General features: G+C 39.3%; 1 protein-coding gene across 14 annotated transcripts in view; it reads left to right on the top strand.

Moving 5' to 3' along the window:
* Positions 1–15,741, top strand: part of ANO5 (anoctamin 5) — a 50,259-nt gene extending 34,518 nt beyond the window's left edge. For all 14 annotated transcript variants that reach the window (XM_019615255.2, XM_019615252.2, XM_019615251.2 and 11 more), the window contains 10 exons: positions 349–500; positions 3,894–3,968; positions 4,583–4,805; positions 6,574–6,743; positions 7,846–7,943; positions 8,179–8,309; positions 9,089–9,294; positions 10,288–10,469; positions 11,280–11,385; positions 12,110–15,741. In XM_019615255.2, the coding sequence (XP_019470800.1) occupies positions 349–500; positions 3,894–3,968; positions 4,583–4,805; positions 6,574–6,743; positions 7,846–7,943; positions 8,179–8,309; positions 9,089–9,294; positions 10,288–10,469; positions 11,280–11,385; positions 12,110–12,331 (1,565 nt within the window). In that variant the 3' untranslated portion in view covers positions 12,332–15,741. The remainder of the gene's footprint in view (positions 1–348; positions 501–3,893; positions 3,969–4,582; positions 4,806–6,573; positions 6,744–7,845; positions 7,944–8,178; positions 8,310–9,088; positions 9,295–10,287; positions 10,470–11,279; positions 11,386–12,109) is intronic.
* Positions 15,742–16,371: the final 630 nt, after the last annotated feature.

Genomic DNA, 16,371 nt, shown 5'->3' with positions numbered 1-16,371 from the left:
ATTGAATTATCACAGGGTTTTTTTTTTTGCTAATTCTGTATTATTATTTGTATGTGAGAAGTAATGACAGCTGTAATTGAGCATGGTTGTTATAAGCATGCCAATAGCCATTTCCTGTCTTGGCATTTCCCATTTCATCCTCTTCTGGAGTTAAATTAACTGATAAATGTAGTGAAACTGTGTTTAAGACTTAGCTTTGAAATTCAAAAGGTAGCTAATAAAAATAGAGGAGTCATATTGTGAGAGAAAATAGCAACCTGAAGAATAGGAGCCAGTACAGAAGCAAGCTTAATTGGTTCAGAAGGTTTTTCACTGCTCCGTTTTAACTATACTTAACACATCCAACAGTTACACTTTTCTTGGAGTTCTGGAAGAGGCGGCAAGCAAGATTGAAATATGAGTGGGATTTGGTTGATTTTGAAGAGGAACAGCAACAACTCCAGCTGAGGCCAGAGTACGAGGCCAAATGTACCCAAAAAAAGAAGAATCCTGTAACTCAGGTAACATTCAGACTGGGTGGACACACACATTCAGTTGTGTGCTGCCAAGATAGTTTGATAGTGTGTGAGTTCTGTATCTAATCACTAGGTAAAGATCCATGCGGCACGTATGGATTGCATAGGAAGAAATAATGCAGCTGACAGCAGTGTGGCTGTGTTAGCATGCTGCAGTTAATAACCCTGCCTTCCAGGGGGCTGTTAGCCCCAGGGCAGCACTGTCAGGGTGTGACTGCACTGCTTCCATGGTTGAAATAGGAAGCAAGGCCTCTCTGCACTTCAGCCTCTCACATGATGGGCATGGTCCATCCCTTAGACCACAGCATTTGTTAATAATTTTCATTTACTATCCTCTAAGGATTTAAATTTCTCCAGGAAACTGATGCATTAAATCAGGAAGACAGAGCAGTGTCTATACCTTCCAGTTGGCTAACACCATCTTTATGGTGTCCTTTACATTTCAACACAGCTGTCTCTGAAATCTTCACACCTCCCTGTGCACTCTTTCTCATCCTTTTACAGCATATTAGGGAGCAGTTGTCTTCACTAAAGACAGACCAGTGTGAGCAGCTGTGGTTTTTCCTCAGATATACGAACACATTGCTGGGGAACACTGGAGACATGAAGGTTGCTGAAGACCATGCTTTGAAATCTAATAGAGATATAATTAACCATGCTTTTTGACTATGCTAAATAGTCTAAATACCTACCAGAAGTTAATCATCTTCATTTACATTTAATTTAGGTAGGAATAATTTCAAATATTTGAGTCTTAGATAGTTGCGTTCCAATACAACATCCACCACCTTAATTTGATGTATTTTTAAATCAATCTTCCTTATTCTGGAATTGTGTATAAATAATTTACTTTCCCTAATCATGAGTACAATAAGGTAACACAGTCTTCAGAGAAAAAACAAACAGAACTTTGCCAGAGTTTGGGAAGCATCCTCGTTACATCAACAGTAGACTTATTTTTCAGGTCTGTCTCCATTCTTATTAGGAAACATGCTAAGTTTATTTCTTGTGAGTTTTTCTGTCTCTCTTTCCCCCTCTACACATTCAGCATTAACATTCTTGCTGCCATACCAGCAGCTTGCATGCTGCAGTCATACAGAGATCTTTGAAGACAAACGCTATGATTTTGAGCGTAGCTCTGCCAAGATATTGCTTTCTGCATGCTCAGGAAAAGAGTTTCAAGCAAATGATAATTTTTGCCAGGCTAGTTGAGCTAATTGCAAACAGGTGCCTACATGCTGTGTGCTAGTTTGCCTCCCTGCGTACACTTCAGTTCAAAACCTCCACTTTCTTCCATAGCTGTGCAGTAGCAAAAAACAGTGGAACAACTGTGGCTCTGCTGCCATGGGAGGAGAGGGGAAATCAGAAGTAGTTCATGGCCCTGGTGTGCTCTGAGGTCCTGTGCAGCAGCAAAGCATGATCGTGTGAGGATAGGGAAGTAATGGCCTGGCCTGTGGGCAGTGCTTACCTACAGTGGGGATCAAAACCTGTGAGCTGGTGAAATGAAGCACCCACAGCAGTCAAATATGGCACGGGTTAATGTAACTGTCTGAGGGAAAAGGCTGTTCTCTGTACATTCATGCTGCTCTCGTAAGTCAGACAACCTATTTGGAATTCATTCAGGAGATAGAAATTGGACCTTGATATGTTTTTATCTGTGACTGAGATACTGCACTGTTCTGAGCTTTATAACTATGTATTAACATTTGCCATAAAAATTCAATGGCTGCATAATCCTTTATTTTATGACACATTAATTTATTACCTGGGTGGATTTTCAGAAGCTTTTGTGCAGCTGGGTTTAGCAATGATCCTTGTCAATTCCCAGTTACAGCAAACCAAGCAGGTTGGCCACACCATAATATAATTTCACTACATTAGATAATGTGCAATACTGAGCAGTGACTTCAAATAAATTAATTCTGCAGACTGGGTAAGATGATATAGATACAGGTCACTCAGTTTCTTGCATCCCAAAGCTAGCTTTGCTTCAGTTACAAAACCATTTCTTCATTGTTTAGCTTGGAGAAGAGAAGGCTCTGGGGAGACTTCATTGCAGTCTTCCAGTACTTGAAGGGAGAGTATAGACAGGAGGGGGAATGGCTGTTTAAGAGGGTGAATAGTGAGAGGACAAGGGGGAATGGTCTTAAACTGAGACAGGGGAGGCTTAGGTTAGATATTAGGAGGAAGTTTTTCACACAGAGGGTGGTGACAGACTGGAACAGGTTGCCCAAGGAGGCTGTGGATGCCCCATCCCTGATGCATTCAAGGCCAGGCTGGCTGTGGCTCGGGGCAGCCTGGTCTGGTGGTTGGCGACCCTGCACATAGCAGGAGGTTGGAACTGGATGATCATTGTGGTCCTTTTCAGCCCAGGCCGTTCTATGATTCTATGATTATTCCTGGCCATGATTCAAGGTACTAGGTGCACTGAAATAGAAATTAGCCATCTTCAGGCTTTAATTAACACCTCATTTGCTGTTAAAATAGTATTGGCATCATCCTCACGGTGCTGAACAGTTCAACTAGAACATAAGTGAAGTCTGCTTTTGCTGATTATAGCAGAATCATTATGATGGCATGCTTAATATTGTGCTGGCCTGCAGTAACCAGGGTTTCTTTGTCCAAGAGGGGCAGAAATATGCCACAGTGCCCTGGCCTGAAGATTTATCAAATTCAGATTACTTGCTACTAGATTGTATTCCATTGGCATTAATTTTTAAATGAGCATTTCTTAATACATGCGATGTGGTATTCTAGGAATTAGAATTGATTGAGAGAGAGAGACCTTTACACCAACATGGAAAGCTGTTCTTGTGCTATGTGGGAATACTCTTTTGGGTAAGACCTAGCTGCCTGATGCTGCGGCAGAGATGGGCAACTAATGAGTGTAGCCATTTCTTCAATTCTAAAATTGAAGGAGTGGGGGAGAATGATTTCTGGCTGTGTGGAAAAACATGGTACATCCAAGTAAATGATTGTTTTGTGAAACCTTGACAATAATTTCCTAAACTTTAGTCCAGTTCTGACCTTAGCACTCTACGACAGCTTACCTAGCATTATAGTAATGGTTCTATCCTCTTGTTGGTCTTTTTCCTTCATCTAATTGATATTTTGCAAAGGTTTAACCATTCTTTCCAGGTACCATCTTTACTCTTAGCATTGTTATGGCCACTTCTGTCCTGATGGTTTTTATTGTTAATTTTCTGCTCCAAATTTCAAAATCCTATCCTATCTACTCCTTTAGAGAGACAGTGGTTCTGAGCAGTTTTCCTTGGATGTGGTTACTTTCACACAGCTGTTGAGAGCTCTGTGTGCTGCTTGAAGTTAGAATAAGATGATAGATTTGTGAACTATGCTGTGCTTGCTTGACTGTTTCAGGAAATGGAGCCTTATTTGCCTCTAACTAGCCAGGCTGTGCGGTTCTGCATCTCAGGAACTACAGTGTTGTTCTGGGTGAGCATCATTTTTGAATCATCACGTTAACATCTATCACAATTGCTGATCATCACTAATTATGGTATTAACACATACTAGCGTGGTAGCTTGCCACCTGTTACTGTTCTGCTGATTTCCTGCTGTCATGCAAAATGCATTTCAATTCAGAAGGAAAAGAAACGAAACATTGGAAATCCATCAATAAGTAGTAATTTGAAGAGATCTTATAGGGATAACTTCTCTGGCTTACATGCTATAGTGAAAAAATTGTGCAGCAAAGGTATATAAATTAAATATTATTATTCACTACTGTGAAGTATAGAAATATCCACAGAGTGAATTTCAGGGTGGACAGTATAATCTAACTTGTCTTACCCATTTCCATTTCTGAGTCTGTATCCTTCTGCACAATTTCACTTGTCTTCTGCTTACAAAGTAATTTTAGTGGCTTTAATGTATCTAGTATAACAAATTATTTGTGTACTTTGCATTTCAGTGCTGCTGAACTCATAAAGAATTGAATTTCTCACAAAATTCATAAAACTCATAAAGCATGATGCTGACCTTATTTCAAAAGATGCATGTGTTGTAGCTATACTGAACTGTGTGTCTGAAATCTGTCCTTTCCTTAGGTGTCTCTGATCATAGCTAGCATGATAGCTGTGATCGTGTATCGCCTTGCTGTATACGCTGCCTTCGCCAGCCTCATGGAAAATACTCAGACTCTGCAGCCCATCAGTGGATTACTGACCCCTCAGCTGGCAACTTCAGTCACAGCTTCTTGCCTCAATTTTGTCATCATCATGATACTGAATTTCATATATGAGAAAATAGCTATCTGGATCACTGATATGGGTAAGCAGTGTAAATGAAGTCAGAACTCAGAAGGAATGGCTGGAGGTAGAACATGTTGAAAATAGAGTAATTTATTGTTTGCAACTTTATTCGGTATCCATGGCCATGTTAAATATTTTCCCTGCATTTCAGTAGCTATTGTAAGCTTCTTTCTCATAGTGCTGCATTTGCAGGTACTAAAAACTAGCCTGACGGAGTCAATTGCAGTTCTGAACATAATTAAAATAATTAAAAACCATTATGCATTGAGTTTTTAGGAAGCTGAAAATTATTAGGTGATGATTGTAGTCCCTACCACTGCCATAAAAACAGTTGGGTGATTATTTTTGCATTTTGAGGTTTTACAAGAAGAAGGAAGAATTGGAAGGTGTGTGTTATAGAAGCTTAACTTAATTAATTGTACAGAAGTTCTTGTGTCAGATGTGTGTTGAATACCTCACTTGACCAGATTAGACCAAGAAAAGACAGAACAAGTCATAGATGTTGGTCTTTCTTTCTCAAAAGGCACGAATTATGATCATGAAGGCTCAGTTACGTTATTTTGCTGCTTGGAAGCGAGGCGGATGAATTTCTTAAGTGAGCGCTGCCTGTAGTTATGAGTTAAGAGAGAAAGGAATTCATTTACTTCTGTGGGACTGCTGCCCTCCCGTGGCAGCCCTATGGAATGCAGCTGGCAGAGGCTTAGAGTTGTGGCTTGTGTCCCTGAAACATCTTTCTGAGCACTGCCTGCTCTATAGAACGCTGATGTCAGATTTCAAGTAAATGCCTTCTGTTCTTGAATCACACAAATTTAAACCACAAACTTAGTCAACATGACAGTACTCAGATGTGAGATGACTTTAGCACTGGGCTGGTGAGGTCAACATATTTTCCTGAAGGGGAACTTGAATTTTTGTGGTTTACTTTCTTCTCCTTTCTTCTAGCCTGAATTAGTTGTATTCAGCTGTTAATTAACAGGGTATGTTATTAATAATATGGGCTGCCTGCTACCTTAAGAAGGTAAACATGATGGAAAATGTCATCATGGAAGTAGGCAAACCTTAAGCAAAGGTTTAAGTGATGTCAACTGCCACGAAGATCAGGTTGGAAAAGACCTTCAAAGTCATCAAGTCCAGCCATCAACCCCTGCTATGGAGTTCTATCACTACATCATGTCTGTTAGTGCCATGTCCATGCATCTTTGGAATAGCTCCTAAGATGGGGACTCTCCCACTTCCCCAGGCAGCCTGTATCCTACCCCATTCTTCCCCACTCTCAATTTCTCATTTAAGAGGCACTGGGCCTGTCCAGTTTGAGCTGATGTCAATTTAAGCTGCACGTATGCAGAACATTGCAAAAATAGCACTAGCATCATTCTCTGCAACAAAGCAAAAATATTGCTTATCCTGCCCATTGTCAACATTAGAATTTTCATATTCAAGAATACTAGTTGCTGGTTGAGATGTCCTATTTTTAATATAAGAGATTTGGGGGTAAAACAAATGATATTAGATAGTGTGAAGAAGGCAATGGAATTCAAGAATGGGTTCAAGAATGGGTTCAAGAATGAATTCCACTTGCTTGCCTACTCAGACCAGTGCCTTGTAAAGTAAGAGCAGGATGCCTCAGAAGAGGAGCTCCAACTGCTGAAGTGAATTTGGAGAGTATTTTTGATTTTGTGTTCATTTTCTTTGGGATGTAGGGGCATTGTGGGTGATGACAATTTATGGAAACTGTATCCCCTTAAGAGAATGAAGGAAAATAAAGTTCCTGTTTTCTCATTTCACAGAGATTCCCAGAACTCACATGGAGTATGAGAACAGGCTCACTATGAAAATGTTTCTGTTCCAGTTTGTCAACTACTATTCATCCTGCTTCTATGTGGCCTTCTTCAAAGGAAAGTTTGTTGGTTACCCAGGTGCATACACCTACATGTTTAATCGCTGGCGAAACGAAGAGGTAGGATTTCTTGATAAAGGTGGAATTCATAATTCATAACAAAGTAATTAAACTCTTCATCCCTTTCAGCTTTTGGAGTTACAAATTTCCAGCTGCAGGTCTGGTCTGCAGGCTTCCAAGTACTCTTCCTGCTGTTGGTAGTCAGGGAAACCCTGGCAGTGGAAAGTTGTGACTCTCTGGCTGAGAGTCTCACCCATGTGGCTCATGGGTGAGAAATCTGAGTGCTATTCTTGGCCCCACTTCTCCTGAATTATCAGTGGATCTCACCATATGTTTTAAAAGTAGTTCTCTACACTGAGAAATACTGTGAGAAATGGAAATGGCTGCTGGTTTTTTGGGGTCCCTGCTAACTTATAGCTAGATTTTTCACAGAAGCCATCTCGTAAGAGGCACCTCTGTAAGGCTTTGCTTCTTTCATACATCATTGCTAATTATGCTGGCTGTACAGAGATGAAACACAGCGTTTAATGAAGTGTTATGTGGAACTCAGTAGTGAAGGAAGAACTTTAGGCAAAGTACAAAGAAGTAATAGTGTGGTTAGTGATAGAGCATCTCCTAATACAATTTGACTACTAAACTTTTAAGAAGGCCACAATAAAGAGCTGAAATTTTGAAGATAGTGTTCTTCGCAAACAACAGAGACTGAATATTGGCAGTTATTTAAATGTCCTCAGTGTAGGGAAATGAACAGAAAATGCAGGTGCTTGCTAGGTCAGGGTTGGCCTGGTGTTCAGAGCTGCTCAGGCACCATAGATTCCCCTGGTTGGGGCTGTGGGACAACAGCTGCACCCAGATCCTGCTGCTCCCTCCTCAAAGTGACCAGTCTGAAGCATCTCTGAGTTTCTCTCTCTTTCAGTTATCATTATGTTTGAACATGTGCTCTATTGCTCTATCAAGCATGCTGAGCATTTAATGCCTTTCTAAAACAGCCTTGCTGAAAATTGTATCTTAGCTGGCAGGCAAGGTGAGGATTTAATTATCGTCCTAAGAATTTTTAAGACCTTTTCTTCTCTCCTTTCTTTAATTTATACAGCTGTAGAACGTATTTTGTCTGGGTAATGTCCATTATTAATGCCCATTAATCCCCCAATCTGTCTGTCAGTGTGATCCTGCAGGCTGTTTGATTGAATTGACGACTCAGCTCACCATAGTCATGGCTGGCAAACAGATCTGGGGAAATATCCAAGAGGCCATTGTACCGTAAGTTCTCTTACACTGTGATGCCTGTGTTGTAAGGAAAGGATTGGTAGCAAGCATTGGCGTGTGATGAAGCTAAGAACAATGTGTGCAAATTAACTGTATAGATAGTAGATAGTTTTTGATTGCTTCTCTTTGTGAAAATGTTTGTAAAAGCATATTGAAACAAGGAGATCGCTTAGGGAAAGGAATGCTTGATTTGCTTTTCTCATTCTTAACTTTTTCTAACTAAATGCAGCTGGATTTGTAACTGGTGGGGACGCCGCAAAGCCAGAAGTAATCCAGAGAATTTGTATAGTCGCTGGGAGCAGGACCATGATCTGCAGACGTTTGGAGCCCTGGGCCTTTTCTATGAGTATCTGGAAATGGGTAAGTTTTAAAAGTACGGAGTTGGAATGAGGATAAGGTACTTTGCACTGACACAAGAAGACTGCATCTCAACTAGTTGTTGAGGGTTAATTGCACCACTTTAATCTAATAAACAGGAGAGGGTTAATAGGTCTAAATGATTCAGTAGGTAAGCCCAGTTATAAATAAATGAAAAGGTGCCTTGTACATCTTTGAATGGGAGGGACGTCACAGAAACATTGTAAACACTGTTTCCCCCATTCGAATGCTGAGCATTGTTCTCATTGCAAACAGCTGTCTCAGTCTGTATCCCGTTCTCGTTTGCAAGCTGATGTCAGTGGAAATTCAAAGTGGTGGATGAGTGACAAATCTGCTGCAAGGGTGTGTGCTACAGATGTGAGATCTGTGAACCACATCAGAGGGAATCCATTTGTTTTAGGAGTGAACTGAGATTGAACCCAGCAGACCAGGAGGGGGAGCACGAGCAACAAAGAGTTTTTCCAAAGGTTCTGTAAACAGGATGTGCATATTAAATTCGTTTACAAAACCTGGGTGTGTTGGTGTATTGGGATTTATTGCTATCTGCTGCTTAAACCAGACAAAAGGTTGTGTTTCATTTCCTGTCTTTAAAATAAAGTGGCAGCATTAGGTCTGCAGTGAGGACTGTCACATTCTGCAAGAGATGTTTCATTTTGGTAATGGAGAGGACTTGTGCAGCCCGATGGAAGTTCGCTGTCTGCAGGTGGCAAGTTGAACTTTCCTAGAGACAGATTTTGACAATTTTCTTTTCTTGCTTACAGTCATTCAGTTCGGATTCATTACTCTCTTTGTGGCATCCTTTCCCCTGGCTCCTCTTCTTGCTCTGATGAATAATATCTTGGAGATTCGAGTAGACTCCTGGAAGTTAACCACTCAGTACAGAAGACCCGTGGCTGCAAAAGCACATAGCATAGGAGTGTGGCAAGAAATCTTGAATGGAATGGCCATCTTGTCTGTTGTCACTAATGTAAGTAAGCTAACCATGCCAAACCAACTCTTCCACTCTTCTATAGGCTCAGAATGTGCAGATTTAAAAGCCAGCTAATGCTTTATCTCCTTCATCGACACCATTCACTTTATCACGTCACCCTATGGAGATATGGTCCATTTGAGTCTTTTGTCTTGTCCATTTGCTGATATGTGGAGCTTTCAATCCTTATTTCACTGGACTGTAATCTTTCCTTCACATGTCTGTACCTTCTGTCATTTTGAAATGGCAGAAGCCAGTCTGAACTTTAGTGTGGTGGTAGGAGTAGTGGCTCAGAGTACTTGGAAACAAAATGGTATGTCAGTATTTTAAATTAAGTATAATGTAAAGCAGGCTGCTGATCAAGAATTGCTTCTTTTTAATGCAGAATATTCAGCAGTATCAGATCTGTAGATGTCTTAGGCAGCTAGACTACTCACAGCTATTGCCAAACTAGTAAAAATACCTGAGCATTTCAAGTATCTCAGGTTTAGAGGCAAAGCCATAGTTGACTTCTTAAATACAGCTGGAGAAAAAGGCTCCCCTTCTTTCATCAAATAATTTAGCTGTTCCCTCGCTGAATTCACATTCAGCCTTTCTCACATGAATTCAAACCTGCATCTCCCTTTCCACTGTTAGAGAATGCTATTGCTTTGGGGTGGGAAAGTACCAGGAATTTGTCCTGTATTGCATACAGTAGCTGGCATTTCTTAAATGAGAAGAAAGGGAAAAATGATTTTTGAAGTCAAAGTACTCTTCTAGAGAAAAGGATTAGCTGCCTCTTAAAATAGCTATTCATATGTTTTGTTCACCAAGCGTTTAAAATTAGCTGGTTCTTACGGCAGAGGATAAAGGCAGGTTCTTTTCCAGGACAACTGCACTCACCCTTACTTTAGTGGATCCTGGGCTATGTAACAGTCACAGTACCAGAAACTCTTTATGGATCCCCTCACAAATTTTTGTGCTCAATTTCTTCTCCAATTTCATTTTCAGGCTTTTATTGTTGCATTCACATCAGATATGATTCCTCGTTTAGTTTACTACTATGCTTATTCTGAAAATGAAGACTCGCCGATGTCTGGATACATAAACAATAGTTTGTCAGTATTTGAAATCTCAGATTTTCCTGAGAGAAACAAGCCTAAAGAGAATCCAGAAGGTTTTGAACAATGCAGGTTGGTGTTGGTATAATAATAAATATTTTGTGCCTTTTATAACATAAAAAGCCAGTACAGTTCTGCGTAGTTTACTAGAAATTAAATATCATTTTCAATGTTCTGAAATTTATGTCCCTAAAGTTGCAACTTTGGCCAAAATTTTCTAAGGATTCTAGGCTGCAGTGCTCTGGTGACCATGGAAGTATGATAAAGGGGCGGATTAGACTCCAATGGTGGAAATGAGATATGGCCTTGAAAGTCAAAGTATTAGAGGCTTCTAGAAGAATTGGAGAAGAAGTTCAGAGAAGTCCTGAGTAGCATTTATATTTGATTTGGTGAAGAAAAAAAATATATAAAAATCAAGCTAGAGCTCTGTGATGCTTTTGCTTTAAAGACTCAGGTGTCTGTCCTACTTACACATGTGAGCGTAGAACACCTGATTGAGACTGTGCTTCCATTAAGCCCTGCATCTGTTCAGTATACACAATCTGTCAACATCTGTTGCATTTACTCTGTATTTGTCAATTATTGCGTGGTAAGTTCCATCACTCCTGCATTATTTGATTATTGCCTGGAAGGGAAAAGTAAGCTGTATCTGAAATTTCACTTCTCACACATCCTCATTTATAAGCTGAGGCTGTGAGAGTGTTTAAACAAACATAAGATTGAAACAAATTGCAAGGCAACCTTTTCCTGCAAAATGAAACAGACCGTTTAAATCAAGATGAAAAGGTTCCTTAAGTGACAGCTGTATTTGCTTGTAAGTGTCACTGAGCTTGTAGTCTGTCTCAGGCTGAATGTGACATTTCACATTTTTCTATTCAACAGGTACAGAGACTACCGGTATCCTCCAGATCATGAGAGGAAATATTTACACACGATGCAGTTTTGGCACATTCTTGCTGCCAAGCTGGCATTCATAATTATTATGGAGGTATGTTCCCTGTGTTATTCCCTTCTGAAGTTAGCACCTGATAGATTTTCTAGGTAGTTACTAATGTTACAGAAAAACAAAGTTGTTGAGAGTATAAAATAGCCTCTTCCCCAAGTCATACCAAATACCCAGGTCCTAAATGGATACTCCAAGTCTAGGAAGTTAAACTGCATAATACCAACAGTGAAAACAATGGATGAGGAGACTGCAAGAATTGATCTGTATTCAAAATCCTGGAAGTGTTTTGTGGTGATGTGTATTGGTTAAAAATTAGCTAAGTCAGTAATTTGGATAACTAGCACTGCAGCATGAAGCTGGTGTTTTAAAGCTTGCTAAGGAAAAGGGTGTACTTGAAGTGTAATCCTTATCACTTCTCCTATTGTATGTTATCAGTTACCCCCAGCAGATCGCTATCAGCACAGCATTGGGAATTTTTTAAAGAAACACTTGGCATTAGAAAGTGATGCAGAAATCCAGACCCTGATGTTTTCCTCCTGGGCTTCCTACTTCATAAATGGTTTGGGATTCAGGCTTTTATATAATAGGGAACATTTTAATCTTTTGGCACATCTCAGGTGCACATTGTTAGTTAGGACAGCCAAATGAAACGTGTTCTGCTTAAGAACAAAAAGAGGACTGGTTTATTCTACATTATGCTGCTTCCTTCAGTTCATTTCCTGTGGCTTCCTTGTTTTATTTATTTCCTTGTTTATTTATTTTGCAGCATGTTGTATTCATCGTCAAATTCTTTGTAGCTTGGATGATTCCTGATGTACCTGCAGATGTGAAAGCCAAGATAAAACGTGAAAAATATTTGACGCAGAAAATCCTGCATGAGTACGAACTTGAAAAACTGAAGGAGAGACTATGTCAAGGTGATAAACGAGCCACAGAAAAGGAGTTCATTGCCACAGAAGGGAGAATGGAGTTATCCAGAGCAATGTAGTTGAAAAAACAACTATTTGGGATTCAGCTCATTTTAGCTTCTTTATCTGTGATTTGCTCAGTATGCATCATCTTGAAAGCTGTAGGACAGCTTCAACCCTTTGCTTTCGGTCCAAAGATTTTAGACTTTTCTTTAACAGTCATACTGAGCATTTTAGGTTTAGTGAAAACTATTTAAAGACATGACTTAGGCACCGTTCTCTATGTATGCATCACTTCAAATAATCAGTGTAATCCTGTAATCCTACAATTTGGACCCAATCTCCATACAAGGGATTTTAACAAAAAGGACCCACAAGGTATCACAGTCATTAGCACCAAGCCCTTACCCTGTATCCCAGCTGAATGAGAAAGATATCCCAGAGGACTTCTGCTGTGGAAAATGCTGAGCATTACCTTATGATGTGAATCTTTAAAAGCAGAAAGCACTCTTGAGGGAAGATCTGGGATAGGGTTTTAGGGCATTTTTGTATCCACTGTGTTTTCTGAAGTGTTTCTTCCTGGCTTATAACGTCTGTACCCTTTTTTTTAGAAGGAAATAGGTTTTTAAAGATACACCGGTTTAATTCCATTTGGAATTATTTTAAGGCACAGAATTCAGGTAATACTTACTAATGAAGGAAAAATACCCACTGTAATTTATTTTCATTAAGCTACGCCTGCAATAGAGTTTGCTCTTTAAACAGATACTGTGGAATCATCTAATTAATTTTCTAAAAGATGTCTGATTTGGAGAAATACAGCTAATATATTTCTCCATCTCAAAACTTGCCATTGGAAGAACGTGCTTGACGTAAGTTTTGGGCCAAGCTGCTCCTTTGGTTGGATTCTTCCCATCTTTGTGAATGCCAACTAAGGCCTTAAAAATCACATGCCCGTACCGTGTACTGTGGAGCGTGACTTCAGAGCACAGCAGGTTGGGAGTTGGGCCTCTATGTTAATTGATCAAACCACGTGATTGTATAGAGAACAGGATTCATATTCAGATGATTTTAGGGATGCCAAGTACTCTATGTTTACGTTGTTATTGTCCTTATACATAGGAGCTTTTCTTTTTAATCCACAAGAGGGAATTTCTTTTGTTCTGTCACGGGGCCTTTCACCAACGTTATAGAATCTGTAAGTAGGTAAATAACTACTTGTGTGTAGGAGCTACCAGCTGTTTACAAACGTGCCCTTGTTTTATAATTTTAAGCAGTTATGCATTTTTATCATTTTGCTGTATTTTTAAAACATATCAACACTTCCACACTTAGTGCCTTGTTTATTTGCATTTGGCAAAAGATGTGAAAACAATCACTATGTGGAAACGAGCATTTCCAAAGTGTGCTTGCAGGCATCATGATACTGTGAACCTGCACACATGCCTGTAGTGTTAGCCACACAATGCCTGCCTTGGCACACTTGTCTTTGTTAGTGCTATGCAAACCATTCATGCCCAACTGCCCATACCTATATGCTTGGATCAGCTAGCACCAGGCTGTTGAGTTCTCTCGTGTGCAAGTACACTGGCTAGAGAGATGAGAGATTGTAACACATTTGCACTTTGATAGTTATACTTCCTTGCAAGTATACAAAAAAAAAAAAGTTGGATTTGAATGCCATATCAGCCAATGATGTACTGTTTACAAGATCCACAACCTACGGTTTCCATTTTTTGTTTCAGCAGACCTAGCCAATTTTGTCTAGTAACTTTAATGTTGTAATCGGTGTCTTGGGTGGAACTGTAATTACTAGCAAAAGATCTAACACAGAAGTGCCTACCTCGAGCAAACATTGCATGGTTTGGCTGCCAGTCAAGGAGTTGAAGCAGATGTACATTTCTCTCCATTTCTGTAAGTTATTCAGCTTATTCTGTAAGTTTGCTTAGTAGATCAAGCATGTTGGCAGTTCAGGTTAATGATGAACTGTGTTCTTACATATCCAGATACATTTGAAATAATGGATTTACTGCAGGAATGCATGTATGAATAAGCTAGTTCTGCTGCTTAATATGTAAGCCAAAGAAAAATACCAGTCACCATGATTATGTAAGTGACACCAGAACTTATATACTGCAAGCACTTTGCTGCTTCTTACATATGTACTGTTAATTAAACTGCTTAATTTAGATTTCATGGTTTTTTTTCTCCTGTTAGCAAAGCAAACTGTTGCTTCAAATAATAAAGTGGTGAGATGCAAAGCGATACTTTAGTGCAAAATATACACATCTGCCTGAAACTGAAAAAAAGTTGGAAATTCAGCTTTAGATTCCCACATATGGAACATTAGCTTCTTCAGGTCCTACAATAAATCAAGTGTCCTTTCAAGTTATTGCACTTGAAAAGTTGTCAACAAAATAGCTGTCTTGTGAATGATTCTTGCCATTTAAAAGCAAGATTAAAAACAACAAGGAAATTCCTGAGTTCAGGGTACAGCACTGAGGTGCAGAAGCCCCACGCAAAGACCCTGAATTTGATTTCATGCTTGGCCTCCACTTCTTGCTTCTTCCAAATGTGTTTTTTGACATCACTTCCTATTTGTTGCTATAGAAATATGTTTTGCAGCAAAAATGAAAAGATCTGGGACCTACTTCTTTAAAATATATGCAAGTGAAGGAATCTATCCTTACATCCATAGCATTACTTCATGGTATAATAGAAAACTGTTGGCAAGAATAAGTGTCATATTAAGAGCAAACGTCACAAAGAAAATCCTATGCCTGTTTGTGTAACAGTTTGCCTTTGCTTGTCATTCAGCAGTGTTTTGGCAAAAGCTCATTGGCACACTTAGAAGGATTATAATGGTCCAAGTACCTGCTTCCTGAAGTGTGAAAAGTGGCAATAACAGAAAAATAGTCTGGTCAGTTTGAGGATGTAGTTATCATTAAAAGATTGGCTTTCAAGATGTCCAAAATACACATCTAGAAGTGTCCTTTGACCAAAGGGATGTTACTTCCACATTGGAACTGCAGCAGGTAAAGCTACAGCAGATTGCTTCATTAGAATTAGTGAAAAAATAAAATTGGCCTTTCAAGTGTCATACAATCAGGGATTATTATTTTTTCAGTTGAAATCTAGTATTTATATATTAGGTTGATATTATCTGAGCAAATGACTGCAAAATGAGTGCTACTATAAAACACTATGCTGTTTTTTTTCTAGAAGATATTATTTTTAGTTTTTTTTATGTAATACTATCAGCTGGAGACGGTGGGAAAGAGTGAAAAATCCATGGACTTCTGTACTGTTCTGTGTGTACTGCTTGTTCTGACTCATACTGTCATGTAATCAGAGTGGAATTTGTCTGCTATGTATGTTGCTGGTATATACGATACACTAATGTTGGAATAATTTTTTTAAAACGTTGCATTCAGCTAACTTATATATGTACATTTAATAACCTGGCAAATAAAGCAGTGTTTATTTTTAATACGCTGTCAACTTGTTTGTGAAGATGCCAAGAATTCTTTTAAGTGAAACACCCAGAGAGCCTCACAGAGAAAGATATTTGTACAGATTTCTGCAGCTCAACGTGTGGGATATTTGGGTGCTGCATACAGATTTCCTACAGTAGTAATTTCAGTAGCCTGAGTAAGAAACTTGGTAAGAAAGCCTACATCTGGCCACCATCTGAAACAAGGACCACACTGTGTAATTTTGTTGCCTTACATTTCCTTAAGAAACTACTTAGCATGGGAAACGTGTGCTAAATTCTAAACGCACTGTAAGCAGTGCACATCAACTGTGACGGAATGAGTATATGATAGCTTATGAGTGAACTTAGCTTTGAAAGTTTCTCATGTTAGAAGGCCATGATATAGTAAAAAGATTCAGCCTTCAGGTACAGTACAAACAGTACATCAACATAAAATCATTAAGTTTGGAAAAGATCTCTCATCCCTAAGTCCAACTTCAGCCCCTCTTCACCATGCCTGTTGACTATCACCTTCATCTCTATAGTTCTGGAACACTTCTGGGGATGATGACACATGTAACCCCATTCACAAGGTAACCCAAAGTTTGAAATCTCCACATTCCATGTCAGATGTAACCAGAGTTG

The sequence above is a fragment of the Meleagris gallopavo genome, chromosome 5 (genome assembly GCF_905368555.1).
Source record: "Meleagris gallopavo chromosome 5, MGAL_WU_HG_1.1, whole genome shotgun sequence".
In the NCBI taxonomy this organism is placed as follows: Eukaryota; Metazoa; Chordata; class Aves; order Galliformes; family Phasianidae; genus Meleagris; species Meleagris gallopavo.
Note: the sequence above shows the minus strand (reverse complement) of the source record. Positions and strands in the feature narration are given on the sequence as shown.